Source organism: Xiphophorus hellerii, chromosome 8 (genome assembly GCF_003331165.1).
Source record: "Xiphophorus hellerii strain 12219 chromosome 8, Xiphophorus_hellerii-4.1, whole genome shotgun sequence".
In the NCBI taxonomy this organism is placed as follows: Eukaryota; Metazoa; Chordata; class Actinopteri; order Cyprinodontiformes; family Poeciliidae; genus Xiphophorus; species Xiphophorus hellerii.
Genome location: NC_045679.1, coordinates 24,450,321 through 24,463,902, shown reverse-complemented (window position 1 = coordinate 24,463,902; position 13,582 = coordinate 24,450,321). Strand labels below are relative to the sequence as shown.

At 40.3% G+C, this 13,582-nt stretch overlaps 1 protein-coding gene across 2 annotated transcripts in view; it reads right to left on the bottom strand.

The window, feature by feature from the left end:
- Positions 1–13,558, bottom strand: part of ap3b1a (adaptor related protein complex 3 subunit beta 1a) — a 60,313-nt gene extending 46,755 nt beyond the window's left edge. The window contains exons 1-6 of one of the 2 annotated variants that reach the window (XM_032570757.1): positions 13,241–13,558; positions 8,167–8,242; positions 7,984–8,058; positions 4,989–5,084; positions 3,920–4,080; positions 2,715–2,781 (exon numbers count right to left, since the gene is read on the bottom strand). In XM_032570757.1, coding sequence (XP_032426648.1) covers positions 2,715–2,781; positions 3,920–4,080; positions 4,989–5,084; positions 7,984–8,058; positions 8,167–8,242; positions 13,241–13,371 — 606 coding nt within the window. In that variant the 5' untranslated portion in view covers positions 13,372–13,558. Of the gene's footprint in view, positions 1–2,714; positions 2,782–3,919; positions 4,081–4,988; positions 5,085–7,983; positions 8,059–8,166; positions 8,243–9,919; positions 10,224–13,240 lie in introns of those variants that run through there. The other variant, XM_032570756.1, reaches the window with a different exon arrangement.
- Positions 13,559–13,582: the final 24 nt, after the last annotated feature.

Genomic DNA, 13,582 nt, shown 5'->3' with positions numbered 1-13,582 from the left:
AGAAGTCAAATTTTTCCTTAGTAAGTACTTCAACTTAACAACGTAAAAGTAGAGGAGCCCTTCTCATATCTTAACACAGTAAAAGGCTTTTTTTACACAAGAAAAGTTGAAGTCAAATTTTAACTCGGAAATTAAAATAGAAATCTAAAAATGATCCCACTTAATGCTACAAAACACAAAGATGTACCTTGCAACACAGCTAGACGCGATTGTGTAGGATTTTAGCTGTGGCATCACTTAAAGATGTCACTTAACTGGTTCTTTTTGATTTGATTGGATAAAACTCAATTATGAAAGAGACAGAATTGATCCAGTTAAAGTTCTATAAAAAGTTCCCAGAAGACCAAATTAAAAAAAAAAAAAAAACTTAAAACAAAACAGAAAGTTGGACAACAGCCAACATGAGCCAAAAACAGACTAGGAAGTTATCTGAAGTAATTCAGCTAATTAGCGATGCACATAGAGCTCAGCTGTAGATCAGAATCAAGACAGTTTTTGACTTGTTTGGAAACTCAAAAATCCAGTCTTTATCCAATCAGTGAACACAACATATTTTCAAGAATCCAGTTGCTTCTCCAGGAAAGACTCTAATTTTTCAGTATTACTTGACTAGTTCAGATGAAGTCAGAGGAGGCACAGAAAAATTAAAAGCCATTTCAAATAAAACAGTGCTTCCTGCAACAGGTTCAGACTCGTCTGTGACTTAATCAGGCTGCGAAAGAGAGAAAGAGAGCAAGACTTTCAGCAGGTAACAAGAAGGCTGAGTTAAGTCAGTGGTTCTGCGACAGACTGACGACCTGTCCAGGATGTACCCCGCCTCTCGCCCAGAACGTTAGCCGGAGATAGACACCAGCACCTCTTGACCCCCTCTAAGGGACAAGGGTGTTAGAAAATGGATGGATGGATGGAAGTCAGTGGTTCTGTGTTACCCCTCAGAGTTTCATACTGTCGGTCATTGAAGCTGGTGGATTTGGAAACATTGGCAGCCTTTTGGAAAGTTTAGAGTGAAGGGAAGGAACTGAATTATCTAGGGAATATACACAGACTGATATTTTAACAAAGCTAGCTGCTTGCTAGCTAGCTAGGTAATGTCTATGTTTGCCTGGCTTGTTGCTTTACTTTACTTTAGTAAAGTTGCAAAAGCTTGTTTTACTGCAACTTCTCTCACAAACGAGGTTTGTTGCTTCTGCTTCAAATAGAAATAATGATTGACCAGAGGAGAGACGACAGAAAAAAATACTTTGAATGTTTTTTCTACTGTTTTTTTAATGCAGTTCTTTAACGGACAGTATTACGTGTTTTCCAGGTACATAGTGTAATTTTATAGCACAATCAAGTAACTACGTTACCTTCAGTTGTAAAATGCTATATTTATCAAATATGACTTAAAATAAATGTTACTTTCTGATTTAACGGTTTGAAATTGGGCCTCTGCCTCTTTAAAATCTCACTCTTTCTGAAACTCCGCCTTCAGGAAGACAAACCATGGCTCCTCTCTTAACCCTTTAACAACATTTTTACCAGCGTTGCTCTGAGAAGTGGCTCTTATAATGAGCTCAGCAGATGTGCAGTTCCTCCAGGTGTTTGCTACTTGCTGCTGGCTAGTCTGAAGGAGCTGAGTGGGGAACTCACTTGCCACGGTCGATCGAAGAATTTATTAGACATGCATGAAAGAATTGAAGCCACACTCCAGCTATGTTTTTGATTAAGGGGATAGCATTATAACATGATGTAAAGCTCAAAAAAGTCGATTTCTCACAATGGAGAGAAAATTGAAGTCAGCTAAAAGCTGGAATCAGGAGGTCAAGGTTTTACTGGTCATGTCATCAAAACGAAAAATATTCCAATATACCATTAGACATTTTGTCTCATGCTAACAGGTAAACTGTTATTTCACATGGTTGGCTTTTGTTGTCGTCGCCGCTGCAAGTCCAAAAGATCCTCGAACAGCTCGGGTCTTAGCATCACAAAAATGCATTACTTTACAGACATTAGGCATGTGCTGTGTTTAGGTTTTTTTCCGCCATTCATCACCGACTGATGCGCTTGTGTGTCTGTGTGATGATGCTGCCCTTTCCCTCTGTCCCCTGCCTCGCAATGTGGGCTCCGGCACGGAGAAGTCATCTGTCTTCGTTAGCGTTTGGTGGCTAAATATGCTCTGCATCTGGTACCGGGCTTTCCACCCACCACTCCCACCCCACACCTCCTCCCTTTTGGCCTAAGCTGTTTTGTTTTGTTTGTATAATGATAGTTGGACTCTATGAATACGTAATCACAACAAACTGCGCGATCTGCGCGTGCAAACACAACCCACGGCGTACTCTCTAGCCTGTATCTACATATCTGAAATTGCCATTTAAAGACCCTTTAGTATTTGCGGTGACCTCCTCGAAGCGAAATGTGCCGCCTGCTGGCTTCCAATGGGCCGTCCGCGTTGTTTCTAAACACAGAATCCAGCTCATTTAAGGTCTACTTTATAGGGGTGGGGAGAGGAAAAAAAGAGGAGCTGGCCTTCGAGAAAATTAAGCTGACACTAGCATCAGAGCGAAAATTCCTTCCAAATGGACACTTAACAGGGAGCATCTGAAGACGTGTGGGTTTAAGTGGGTGTTAACAAACCATGGCATTGCTGAATGAGCCGGGGTGCCGGAGGACTTGCTTGACTCCGGCGCCCTCCGGTGGCCTGCGTGGCGAACTGCGCGGCAGGTACTCACCGTGCTTTTGTCTTTCAATAGTTTCTCAATCACTTCGATCAGATGCTCCTTCTGGTCAGCGTCCAAGCTGAGAGGAAAAGAGAAACGCTTTTAAAAAGGGCCAAACGGTGAGCAGTTGAGATGCGATTATTCACATGAAAGAATCGAAATGAAATCACCAGCACTGTGTGGTCAGAGTGCAGCTCCTAGCGTCTGTATCGATACAATCTGAACTGGTTACAGCCACATATCTGAACGTATTTTATTGGGATTTTGAGTAATGGATGATTGTAAACAAGAAGCAAAATGTGTGATTTTGAACATGTTTTTCAAATCAAAATCTGATATGTGTGCTTAGGATTTTCATTCAGCCTCACTAATTTGATGCTTTGTAGAACTTTCTATCATTTTGTCCACTCTTACGCGCAGAATGGCTCAGTCAGACTTAATGGAGAGCATCTGAACATTATTTTTCCCAAGTCTCGCGAAAGTTTCTTGATTGTATTTAGGTCTGGACTGTGTCTAGGAGATTTAAAAACGTGAACATGCTTTTCATCTTAACCAGTGATGTTCTGACATTTTGGTCACATGGGGAAATTATGTCAAGTCAAAAGTACTTGTGGGCATAAAAAAAACCCAAAACACTTCAAAGATTATATTTACAAAAAAATTGATTTTTTTAAACTGCTAAACAATAAACTATGAATGAAGTGTTTTTTAATTAAACAAATGAAGTACTCTTGTTTTTTTCTGTAAGAATGTTGGGTGTAAATTATTGTGTATCATAACTTGAGGGGTTATTATTGTTTATCACAATAATTTCTGGGAGAATTTATCGTCCAACAAAATTTGATATCGCCTAATCCAGTTTGCTCGTTCTTTCCAACTAGATTGAATAAAAATCTGTTTTCAGCAGTGAGAATAAAGTTTGCTTTATTTTTGAAAGCGCTTACTGTATTTAGTTTAACAAAAAGTAAAGCAGACTTAGGTGCACCAAAGATGGCTACCATGCATTACAATCCTCAACTCTGTCCACTTCCTGTAGTCATCCACTTCTCTCTTTACCATACTTCCTGTCCACTAATGAAGAAAGACCACGAGGTTATAAAACCCTTTTGAAAACAAAGTCACAGTTATTAAAAGATGAATAATTTGTGGCAAAATAAGGATCAATCCATGTGGGATGAATATCCACCAATGAGGGCCGTTTGTGTACAAAATCCTACCTGTAGAGTTTTTGGATAGCATGCGCAGAGGTCTTCCTGACGTAAGGGGAAAGGTCGGAGGCCGCCTCCTTGATGGCCAGCATCATGATGGGGACGATAATCGGGACGCGAATACTGGACAGGACCCTTAAGGCACTGGCTCGGATGAACTGGTTTGGATCCTGGTGCAGAAATGAAGAAGAAAAGTGAAAACGTGTCCATTGTAGTGACAGTGATATTTGAGTCAAGAGGGAAAGGAGAAAGTAGAAGTTATTTTTGTTTTCATCTCTAATATCAGGTTCTCAAACTGTGGTACAAGTAGCACTGACGCTAATTTCTACTGATTTTGAAATCAGATGTTTACAAGAAAATAGAAGCAAAGTGAAGTTGGTCAAAATGAAAATTCTGCAGAAAATAATTCAAGATGGAGCAAAAACTGAAGAAGCAGACGATTGTGAAGAGAGAGAAAGAAAAAAAAAACAATGATGGAGAGTCAAACTGGGATAAAGAAATCTCAAATCTCAAATCTTATCCATTTAGGAAACAAGTAAGATTTGTTTCACTCAATGACCTGGCTAATTAGCATTAGCAACACAAGCTAATGGAGGGTTAGATTTACTACTGGGCTTCAAACTGCCATGTAATGTTGGGGGAGGTATAAAAAATATAAAAAAAACAAGTGCTCATCTCTGCCATGTTAATGGCTCTCTGCATTGTGATGATTGCAAACATGCATAACAAGTGGCTTCCCCAATAGCTTCAACACCTTACCACCTTCTAAATCATGTTTATGCAGCACTAAACAAAAAGCTACCAGGATGAAGGTGTGACACCTCAATGATTTTCTTAAATTTATATCCAATCCAGGCAGTTCTTTGCTTTACTGGTGTGGCCAGTTTCATTTCCCAAGGAGTGGAAATGAGTGAGAATGCGTTCCAAATGGATGTGTGACGGTAACACCATTTGGACATGACTTGGCGGTTGAAACACTTTGGATTTATTTAAAAGTTGGAGAACAATCTGCCTGATAAAACTCCAGTGTTTATAAAGCTTCAGACAAAGAAAAGGCCACAGATTGGACTATTGTTACCTTGAGGGCCCGTTGAAAGGTGCTTATTGACAACAAAGCCAAGTCCTGTTGTTCCTCTGCATACCTCACCAGGTAGACGTACACAAGCTTCTTCAGCTGCCCAACACATGAAAGAGAAGAAAGAGTTCATTTAGAAATGTCATGTTTTAAGTCAGAGAAGAAAACAAACTGGTGGTTGGTTGTAAAGTCGCTTAAAAAGCCTTGGATTGGAGTTATCAAATGGAAAACATGGACAATGACGTATGAGATAAAAAGGACAGCTTTCCTACAGTTTGTTTTTTTGTTTTTCATTGGAAGTCTATTTATTCAACAGGCTGGAAAAAGTGTTGCTATAAAAGGTTTCCTCGTCTTCAGATGTTCATGGTTTGCAAACACCTTTTCAATCCATGATTTACGCCTAGTCATCAGCTAAAAACGTGCCGACCCAGAACGGGAACCCGGAGCCTTTGACCCGCACACAGAAGAAAGTCACAGACCAATAATTACGCCGTCCGTTCTCACCAAGATTAAGAACGGACGGCGTCATTTTTGTCTCCTAAGTGGATTTTCTAGAGGAAATCTAATATGAGAAACAAGTAAATCAAAAAAAAAAAAAAGTCTAACATGTAGAGGACTCAGGTGTTTGCTCACTGCTGCTGGCTGGTCTAAAGAAGCTGAGTAGGAGGGCTGCTATGAGACAGAAGCTTGGAAACTGCAGCTCTAAGAACAAGCTATGCCTTTAAGAAGCAGCTAGGTCTAAGCAGGTGTTTTGAACAGGTGAATGGTCGCCATGGAGATGAAAGGATTTCTCAAACAAGCATGAAAAATCAAAGCAACACCCCTAATATGATTTTGATGAGCGAATCACATTATAATAACATGACGTAAAGCGCAAAAAAGTTGATTTTACATAAAACTGCTCCTTTACACCTTGTAGTCATCGTCTTAGTTTTTCAAACACAGTCCACTCTCGCACACAGTGTGACGTCACCTCAGCTCCTAGTGAAAACATTTTGTTAGAATATTTAGATTGCTGTTAAATAATTATAGCTCTGAAATACAAATTAGAGTCCTCTAAAAATCAGTGTCTGCAAGTCAAAACTTTACAAAAACAGATTTAAAAATCAGCCTCAAATCTCGTTAGAGCTCTAGAAACAAACCGAGCCGTTTCCTCACAATGAGACGGAAGAGCGGAAAGAAGAGGTGTTGTGAAAAATGACGACTTGCTTGAGGAACTACTGATCCCATTTATGAGTTGATTTTAGTTGGAGGTCAGGAGAAAGGTTACATTCCAGGTACAATCATGGAGAGCTTCAGCCAGTAATCGGGCCTGTGCGTTCTAGTCCAGCACGTATTGACCAGCAGCAGAGCACCACAGTTCTCAATCATCATCCTGGTCATTACTGCTGGAATTAATGGCATTACTCACCATGAAAAAAGGAGACACAACCCATCTGCCCTCAAGAATCTGCTAAATTGTTTCTGAATCAAATTCTGACCCTTTCAGGATTAGAAAGACACTGGAAGATTCAAATCTCTATTACACACACACACTTTTTTCTACAAATAACTTAGTCTTTGAAAATCTAGACCAAAAAAAGAGCAAAACACACAGCTTCAAGGTTTGTAGGAATCACAGAGCAGAAATGATTAGAATAAAAATCAAAAGCTTTCATATGAAATGGCAGCAGCTGTCAGCAAACTGCACTTCCACTCTTCAGGTTGTGCAGTAATTAGTGCGACTCTGTGGCCGCTCGCAGAGACGGGAGGGAGGCGAGCAAGGATGAGGAGGCCATTTTTAGAGACAGACACACACATACACACTGGAGAGAGCCGGGGAAAGACGAGAGAGACAAGATGAAGTAAGAAGACCTCACACAACCCTAGCAGCTGGTGCAGACGAGGCAGGAGAGAGAAGATGTGACTGCAGACCGACTCTGTCCAATTATATCCGCCGGCCTGTCCCCGGTCCCTGCCGCCCAGCTGCTTCGGCGCCATGACTCGTACGCGGCGCCCGGCCTCTGGCCCCCTGCTCACAGGCTAGCCCCCTCCGCGCATCGTGATTTATTCTGCTGCTGCTAATCAATATTCACAGGCTCTGGGCATGGACCCCCTTCTGGAGCAGCTGCTTAGAGTTTGGTCATTTGCTAAAATCTGCTTCGCGGGGAGGATATCGAGGCCCGTCCTCGGGATGAAAGAAACTCGCAACATGTTTTGAGTCATATAACCAAAAAGAAAAAAGAAAGATAAAACTATGTGTTATCTTTGTGTATGATGCACTACTTTTCAAGTTTAAAAAAAATCTAATTAAAACATATTGAATTTTGTGGTTGTAATTAGGCCTGTCACAATAAACCTTTCTGAACGATAAATCGTCCCAGGAGTTATTGCGATAAACGATAATATTGCTGCTTTGAGACAATTTTCAAGCAATATAATGTTAATGGTATAATAATAATAATAATAATAATAATAATAATGCAAGAACACATTCTCAAAAATCAATAAAATTTAAATTCTAATGAACATTTAATACTGGAACTGGAAGACATTTTAAATATCCAAAATAAATAAAAAATAAAATTCATTATGAAGTCTCTGTAAACAAAATTGTCCTTCCAAAAAAATGACAGATTGCAGACTTTTGTCATCCAGTTTTTGGTAGAAAGCGAGAAAAGAGAAAAACAGCAAACAATGCAAATTAATTTAATTTATCATGCAATTAATTGATTTATTGCTTATTGCAAAAGGCCTGGTTGTCATATAAATGAAAGAAAAATCTACAGAGGCCAAACAGACAAACATTTGAAACAGAATCAGCTTTTTCTAAAATATCCTGATTTAATCAGGTCATCCACTGCATGGACAATAATAACGCCGCAACTCAATTAAGCCATCCACATGATCCAATTCTTGCTTTATATGAGGAAATTTGTTGTAGCGCCACGCTAGCAGAAACCACATGGTGAGTCATGCCAACATGACATGAATCATCTGCTTCTCAATGGTGTCATACCTCAATGTTCTTGCTTGCGACATTCTTCACCACCGCCGGAAACAAGTCAGATGCATTTTTCCCCTTAGAAATGAGCTAAAAGGAATACAAATATGTAAGTATATATACATACATAGTAGTTGTGGTAGTTTTTTCTAAAAAAAAAAAAAAGTAAAAATGGCAAATAAATAAGAATAAACTCACTTGAACAATTCTCTTCATGGCCTCCAGTTTGAGGGACTCCTTGTTGCTCTCCAGCATCTCTTTCAGGTCTTCGTTTCTGGGAACAGGAAGACATTTCTGCTCAACATCTCAGCTGGAACATCGTGTGCCAACAGAGGCTATTTAACTAATCAATTTCAAAGTTTGGACTGGGTCAAAGGTGCTGTGAAATCCCCATGTTCTGGACATCTGGATCCATTTCACCCATTAAAGCCACACGCACACGTTTACGTGGCTATCTTTGTGGGGGATTTTCCATTGACTTTCATTCATTTCTACAGCCTAAACCTTACCATTATCGTAACTCTAACCATTACGTACCTAATCCTAACCCGGACCAAAACTCAATTCACCCCTTAGTCCTAAATCTACCCCCTACTCCAAAAACAGTGTTTCTCGGGGACCACACAGGTTCCCACAAGGAGCCGTGGGTCCCCACAAGGAGCCGTGGGTCCCCACAACGTCGTATGTGTCAAGAAAATGATCCCCGCAAACGCACACACACGCAAAGGTAACGTTGCACAACAGCGGCACTGTCTGACAACAACGCTGTCCTCGGAAAAGGTTGAGGTACACCGGCTCATTGTTGGCATGACGACAATGATTATGTTTTAGGAAGCTAACGGGCTAACTCACAATGGTTGTTCTCAGTGTCCCATGCGGAGAACAGCAGGACATTGTTACCAGTCAACTGTTTCAGCGAAGACTCAGACGGTTCCCATGACAAGCATTGTTACGTTTTGCTGAGGCTAATTGATGCAAAACTCTGCAGACGCCTTAATTTCATCTTAACTCATTCCACCTTGAATGAAAAAGTGTAGAGATGCAACAATCTGATGTTAATATCTGTATTGGTCCTGATATTGATAAGAATTCCAGATAGGGTATCTGTGACAATGTGCCCGATCCTTAATGATGAATCTATTCAGTCTAATTCTATGTTTTGTGCTCTGAGCGACTTCATGCTTTGTTTTTTTATTTTACATTATATTTAGATTCCCAATTGGACTTTCTGTACAATTTGAAAGAAAGTTTATTCACATTTCATCCACTTTTTTCCACCTCTGATACCGATATCTGTATCAAATTGGTGTCAGCCGATACCAATTTGATACAAAAACAAAAACGCTGAATTGATTTAAAGTGTTTCTCTTTTTTTTAAATAGACATAAATGTACTGAATTACAAATTTATTTGATAACTCTGCACCAGTGCAGAATGTTTGAATACACCAATAGCTTCACAAGTTTGGTCAAACATGTAAAAACAACTTTCATTTGTTCAGTCGGTGCAGTAACAGCCAATGTAAAATAAATAATAAAGAAACTGAAGGATACGGGTTGAATACCTTGAATAAACTGCAACAAACCTTCATTCAAATGGTTCAACAAGTGAAATTAGGAATTCTGAACGAAGTGTAAAATAGTAAAACATGACGTCGCTCAGAGCAAAAGGCAAAGAATTAGGCTGAATAGATTTGATCTTATGAATTGGGACACATTCATGGAAACCTGATATAAACATTTTTTCAATATCTGGAACTGATACAGACATCAGTATCAGATCGGTGCATCTCTAGTTTCGCACATTAACACAGTGATTTCAATATTTCTGCTCCACAGTGCTTCAAACCACCAAGTCGCTTTTTTAATTCTCCTAACGTTCTTCTGTCTATTTCATCTGGCTCAGCAACCAAGCAGACATCTCTTCTCAGACAACGGCCTCACTGCTGTACCCAGCTTTGAGTTTCTCCTTGGGTTTATCGCCGGCGTGCGTCAGGGCCTGCTCCTCCTGAGTGAGCTCAGGCTTCAGAGTGAGCTGCAAGCTCTCGGCGGACACCAGCACCGTCCTCATGGCCCCCGCCGCCTCCGAACGCAGCGACGAGAAACCGCCGTTCATCCTGGACTGTCTTCAGACGGAAAGTCCACAAACGTTTGTTTCTTCTTCAGGTTCAGTCTGAAGTCGTCTTTTTTAGCCAAAGCCAGACACTGCTGGGAAAACACCACAAGACAGGCTTGCACAGACTTTGTCATTCACTTCTCTCTTCCTCTTCTGTTGTGAAAAAAAAAAAAAAAAGAAAGTCACAAGATGCCCCCTTCAACTCTCTAATGGACGGTCATCCTTATGCCTGAGGATAGGGTTTGTTCACGTTCTCTCCTCCTACTGCTGAATGGACGTCATTCGACCGTTTCTGCTCCCTGCTGGCACATGTGGCCCCGGCTGCCTCACCTGCCTCCTGGCTTTGTGTGTGACTCAACAGCACTTCCCTCTAGGGGAAAAAGGAGGGCCTTATCTCGACTGGTGGGTAAACATAGAGGCACTTTTCCTCCACTATCGCTGTACGATAATCCATTTTTGGGCCGACACGGCCGGGGTCTGCATGCCCTGCCAAGTTAGGCAGGCGAGGCCAACAGGACAGGCCTTTAATCAAAGATAGCCGAGCCAGGATGAATGTGAGGAAATAGCCTTGAAGACGTGGAGTGCAAAAGAAGGGAGGGTTTTTTTTTTTATTGTACATGGAGAAATCTGGCTTATGACAAATTTAGTTTTGGCCCGTTTGAAACCCGGATTGTTTTCCTTGAGGGGATGGATTGACAGAATACAGAGGAGGAAACTACAATTATGGAGGAAAGCTGTTTTTCTGTTGATGTGTTATGCGTTTTCCATCCATGTAGTATCATTTTATAGCACAAACAGGTAGTTATTTCACCTTCAGTAGTTATAAAAACGATAGATGTATCAAATAAGACTTAAAAGAAAGTTGACGACTTGAAATTGGGCCTCCGTCTCTTTAAGAAGCCCATGCTCTTTCCAACACTCAGCACTTCATCACAACGAACCTATATTATGCATTTACAAACATTCGTTAGAGCACAGAGCACCAGACTGAGAAATAGTTCATGTAATGAGCTCCAGGTGTTTGCTAATTGCTGCTGCTAGTCGGAAGGAGCTGTGTGGGGGAGTTGCGTCGCAGGGCTGCTTTGTGACGTGGAAGCTCGGCTTTTATAAACTTGAATGGTTGCCAAGGGAGACTAAAGGATTTCTCAAACATGCACATAAGAATCAAAGCAACACTCCAGGTATATTTTTGACGAGGGAATAACTATATACAGTATTATGATCAATTGCTTAAAAAAACTTGAGTTTACATAGTACTGCCCCTTTAAAGTATATATTTTTTAAGTCTGTAATGTGACGTTCTTTTCCTAATACAGGGTTTAATATAATGTCTTTTGATAATATAATGACCTTTTGCGACTATAACAGCTTCCACTCTTCTGGAACGACATTTCATAAGGTTAGGGAATGTATCTATGGGAACTTTTGTTCATTCTTTCGGCATCACTATTCATAGCGTTAAAGCCAAAATATAAAAATAAATAAGTAAAAAGTTCTCTTATCACACACCTCGGATAACTTAAATCTGAAGCTCTCTACATCAATGTGGTTGACTTTAAAAGTATTGGATGCAAAAGCTGATTCAAGTTGTGATTTGCTGACCTCTGGTGGTCGCTTTCTGACCTGAAATGTAAAAAAACCCCAAAAACCCTGCAACATGCTAACTATAGCCTCCTTCAAACCAAACTACATTGAAGAATAAACAATAGTGTGAACAGTTTTGCAACTAGAAAAGGTGTTTGACATTCTTACCGCATTTTTGCTCCAACAGTCACAGTTTGCAAAACTGAAAAACTATATCAGAATGTAATGGTAAATGGACTGAACTTATACAGCGCTTTTCCAGTCATTTTGACCATTCAAAGCGCTTTACACTAGAGTCACATTCACAAACACACACACATTTATACACCGATACGCAGATCGGTAGGCAATTTTGGGATTAAGTGCCTTGCCCTCCTGCCACATTGACATGTGGCAGTAGGAAGCTGGAATCGAACCTACAACCTTCCGATCGCAAGACGACTACTCTACCAAAGAGTCACAGTCGCCCACAATTGGGAAAACAGTTTGTTTTCTACAGCTCACACTAGAAATGTGTAGTAAAATTCTGCTTTTTAATGATTGACTTTGAAAAATTAAAAGCATAACCACGTAAAAAAAAAAAAAGCACGACAAAGTTACACACCGACATGAAGATTAGGCAAACAGCCCACAAACATGGAGCAAAAAATGACTTAAAGCCAATCAAAAACAATAAACTAGTAAAGGTAAATTTAATCGGCACGGATTGAGTTTTTTTTCTGGCCACTTCAAATTTCCGGCTCAATTCCAGTTTTGGGGGTTTTTTTTACTCCAAGAACTCAAACAGAAAATATATTTCCAACATAAAATGAAAGAAATACAAGTTTCACTTTTACATCAAAGCTTGTCCCTAAGGTAGGCATTCACTATATCATTTATTGCGTCAAATTTATTGTAAAAATTTTTGATTTATCGCAATAAACTCCAATTAATAATGCTTAGAAATCAAAGGAAACTGACTGTATTGTTGGAATTATTTTCTGCATTTTTTCATGAGGGCATCAATAACTTTCAATAAATTGTACAGGATGACTAAAGTGATCAAAATAAAAATCAGTTCCATATGAAGGAGACTATTTCAAACATTTTTCAAGAGTGGCATTTGTGTGGCTTTGATTGCTGTGCCTTAAAAAAAAAAAAGACTGAAAAGAAGCGAAAGTGTTTCATCATCATTTTTATCATTATCACGATAAACATCAACCGAAAATATCACAATGAAATTTGATATAATAATATCGGCCAACCCCGAATTCTTAACTTCGTGCAGGAAAAACTAAAACTGTTTTGCGCACCAGCATAAAAAAGTATAAGCACAAAACGGTGACGTGTACTAGGTTATTATTTTGTTGGCGTCAGCTGACTTTAAAGGGGTATAGTTGGAGCTCACATGACAGGTCAAAGGTCCTTAACGATGGCGTGCAACAAGGAATGCTAGCAAGTCTTTCCGCTTCAGAAGCTGCTTTGTTGATGCTGGCCGCTTACGCTGCAAACAGCTGCATGGCGTCGACCCACAAACCCGTTCACTCAAAAGCCCGGAACTATTTGGAAGTGAAACATGTGGGAGTTGACTTACTTCTTAAAGTCGGTGCTGAAAAGTCCAAAGGCAGCCCCGCTGCTGGAGGAGGTGGCGGTGGACTCCTGCCCCGCTTCCACCGCAGCCTCCGCGCCTCCCTGCTGGTCGTTGTACAGAGCCGTAGTCGACATGACTTCGCTTCTAAAACTGCAGTCCGAGCGGAAAACTGACTCCGCGTAAGTTTGGAGCGGTAAACGTCGCGTTACCTGGTCAAGAAAAATGTCAGCGTAGTGTCTTTTTTTAAAAAGTTCCTGCAGAGCTAAACTTCTTCCAGATTTTTCACAACTTTTTTACACGCAGAAGCGGAAGTGTGAGTTGGACAAGTTGGCGTCACATGACCGG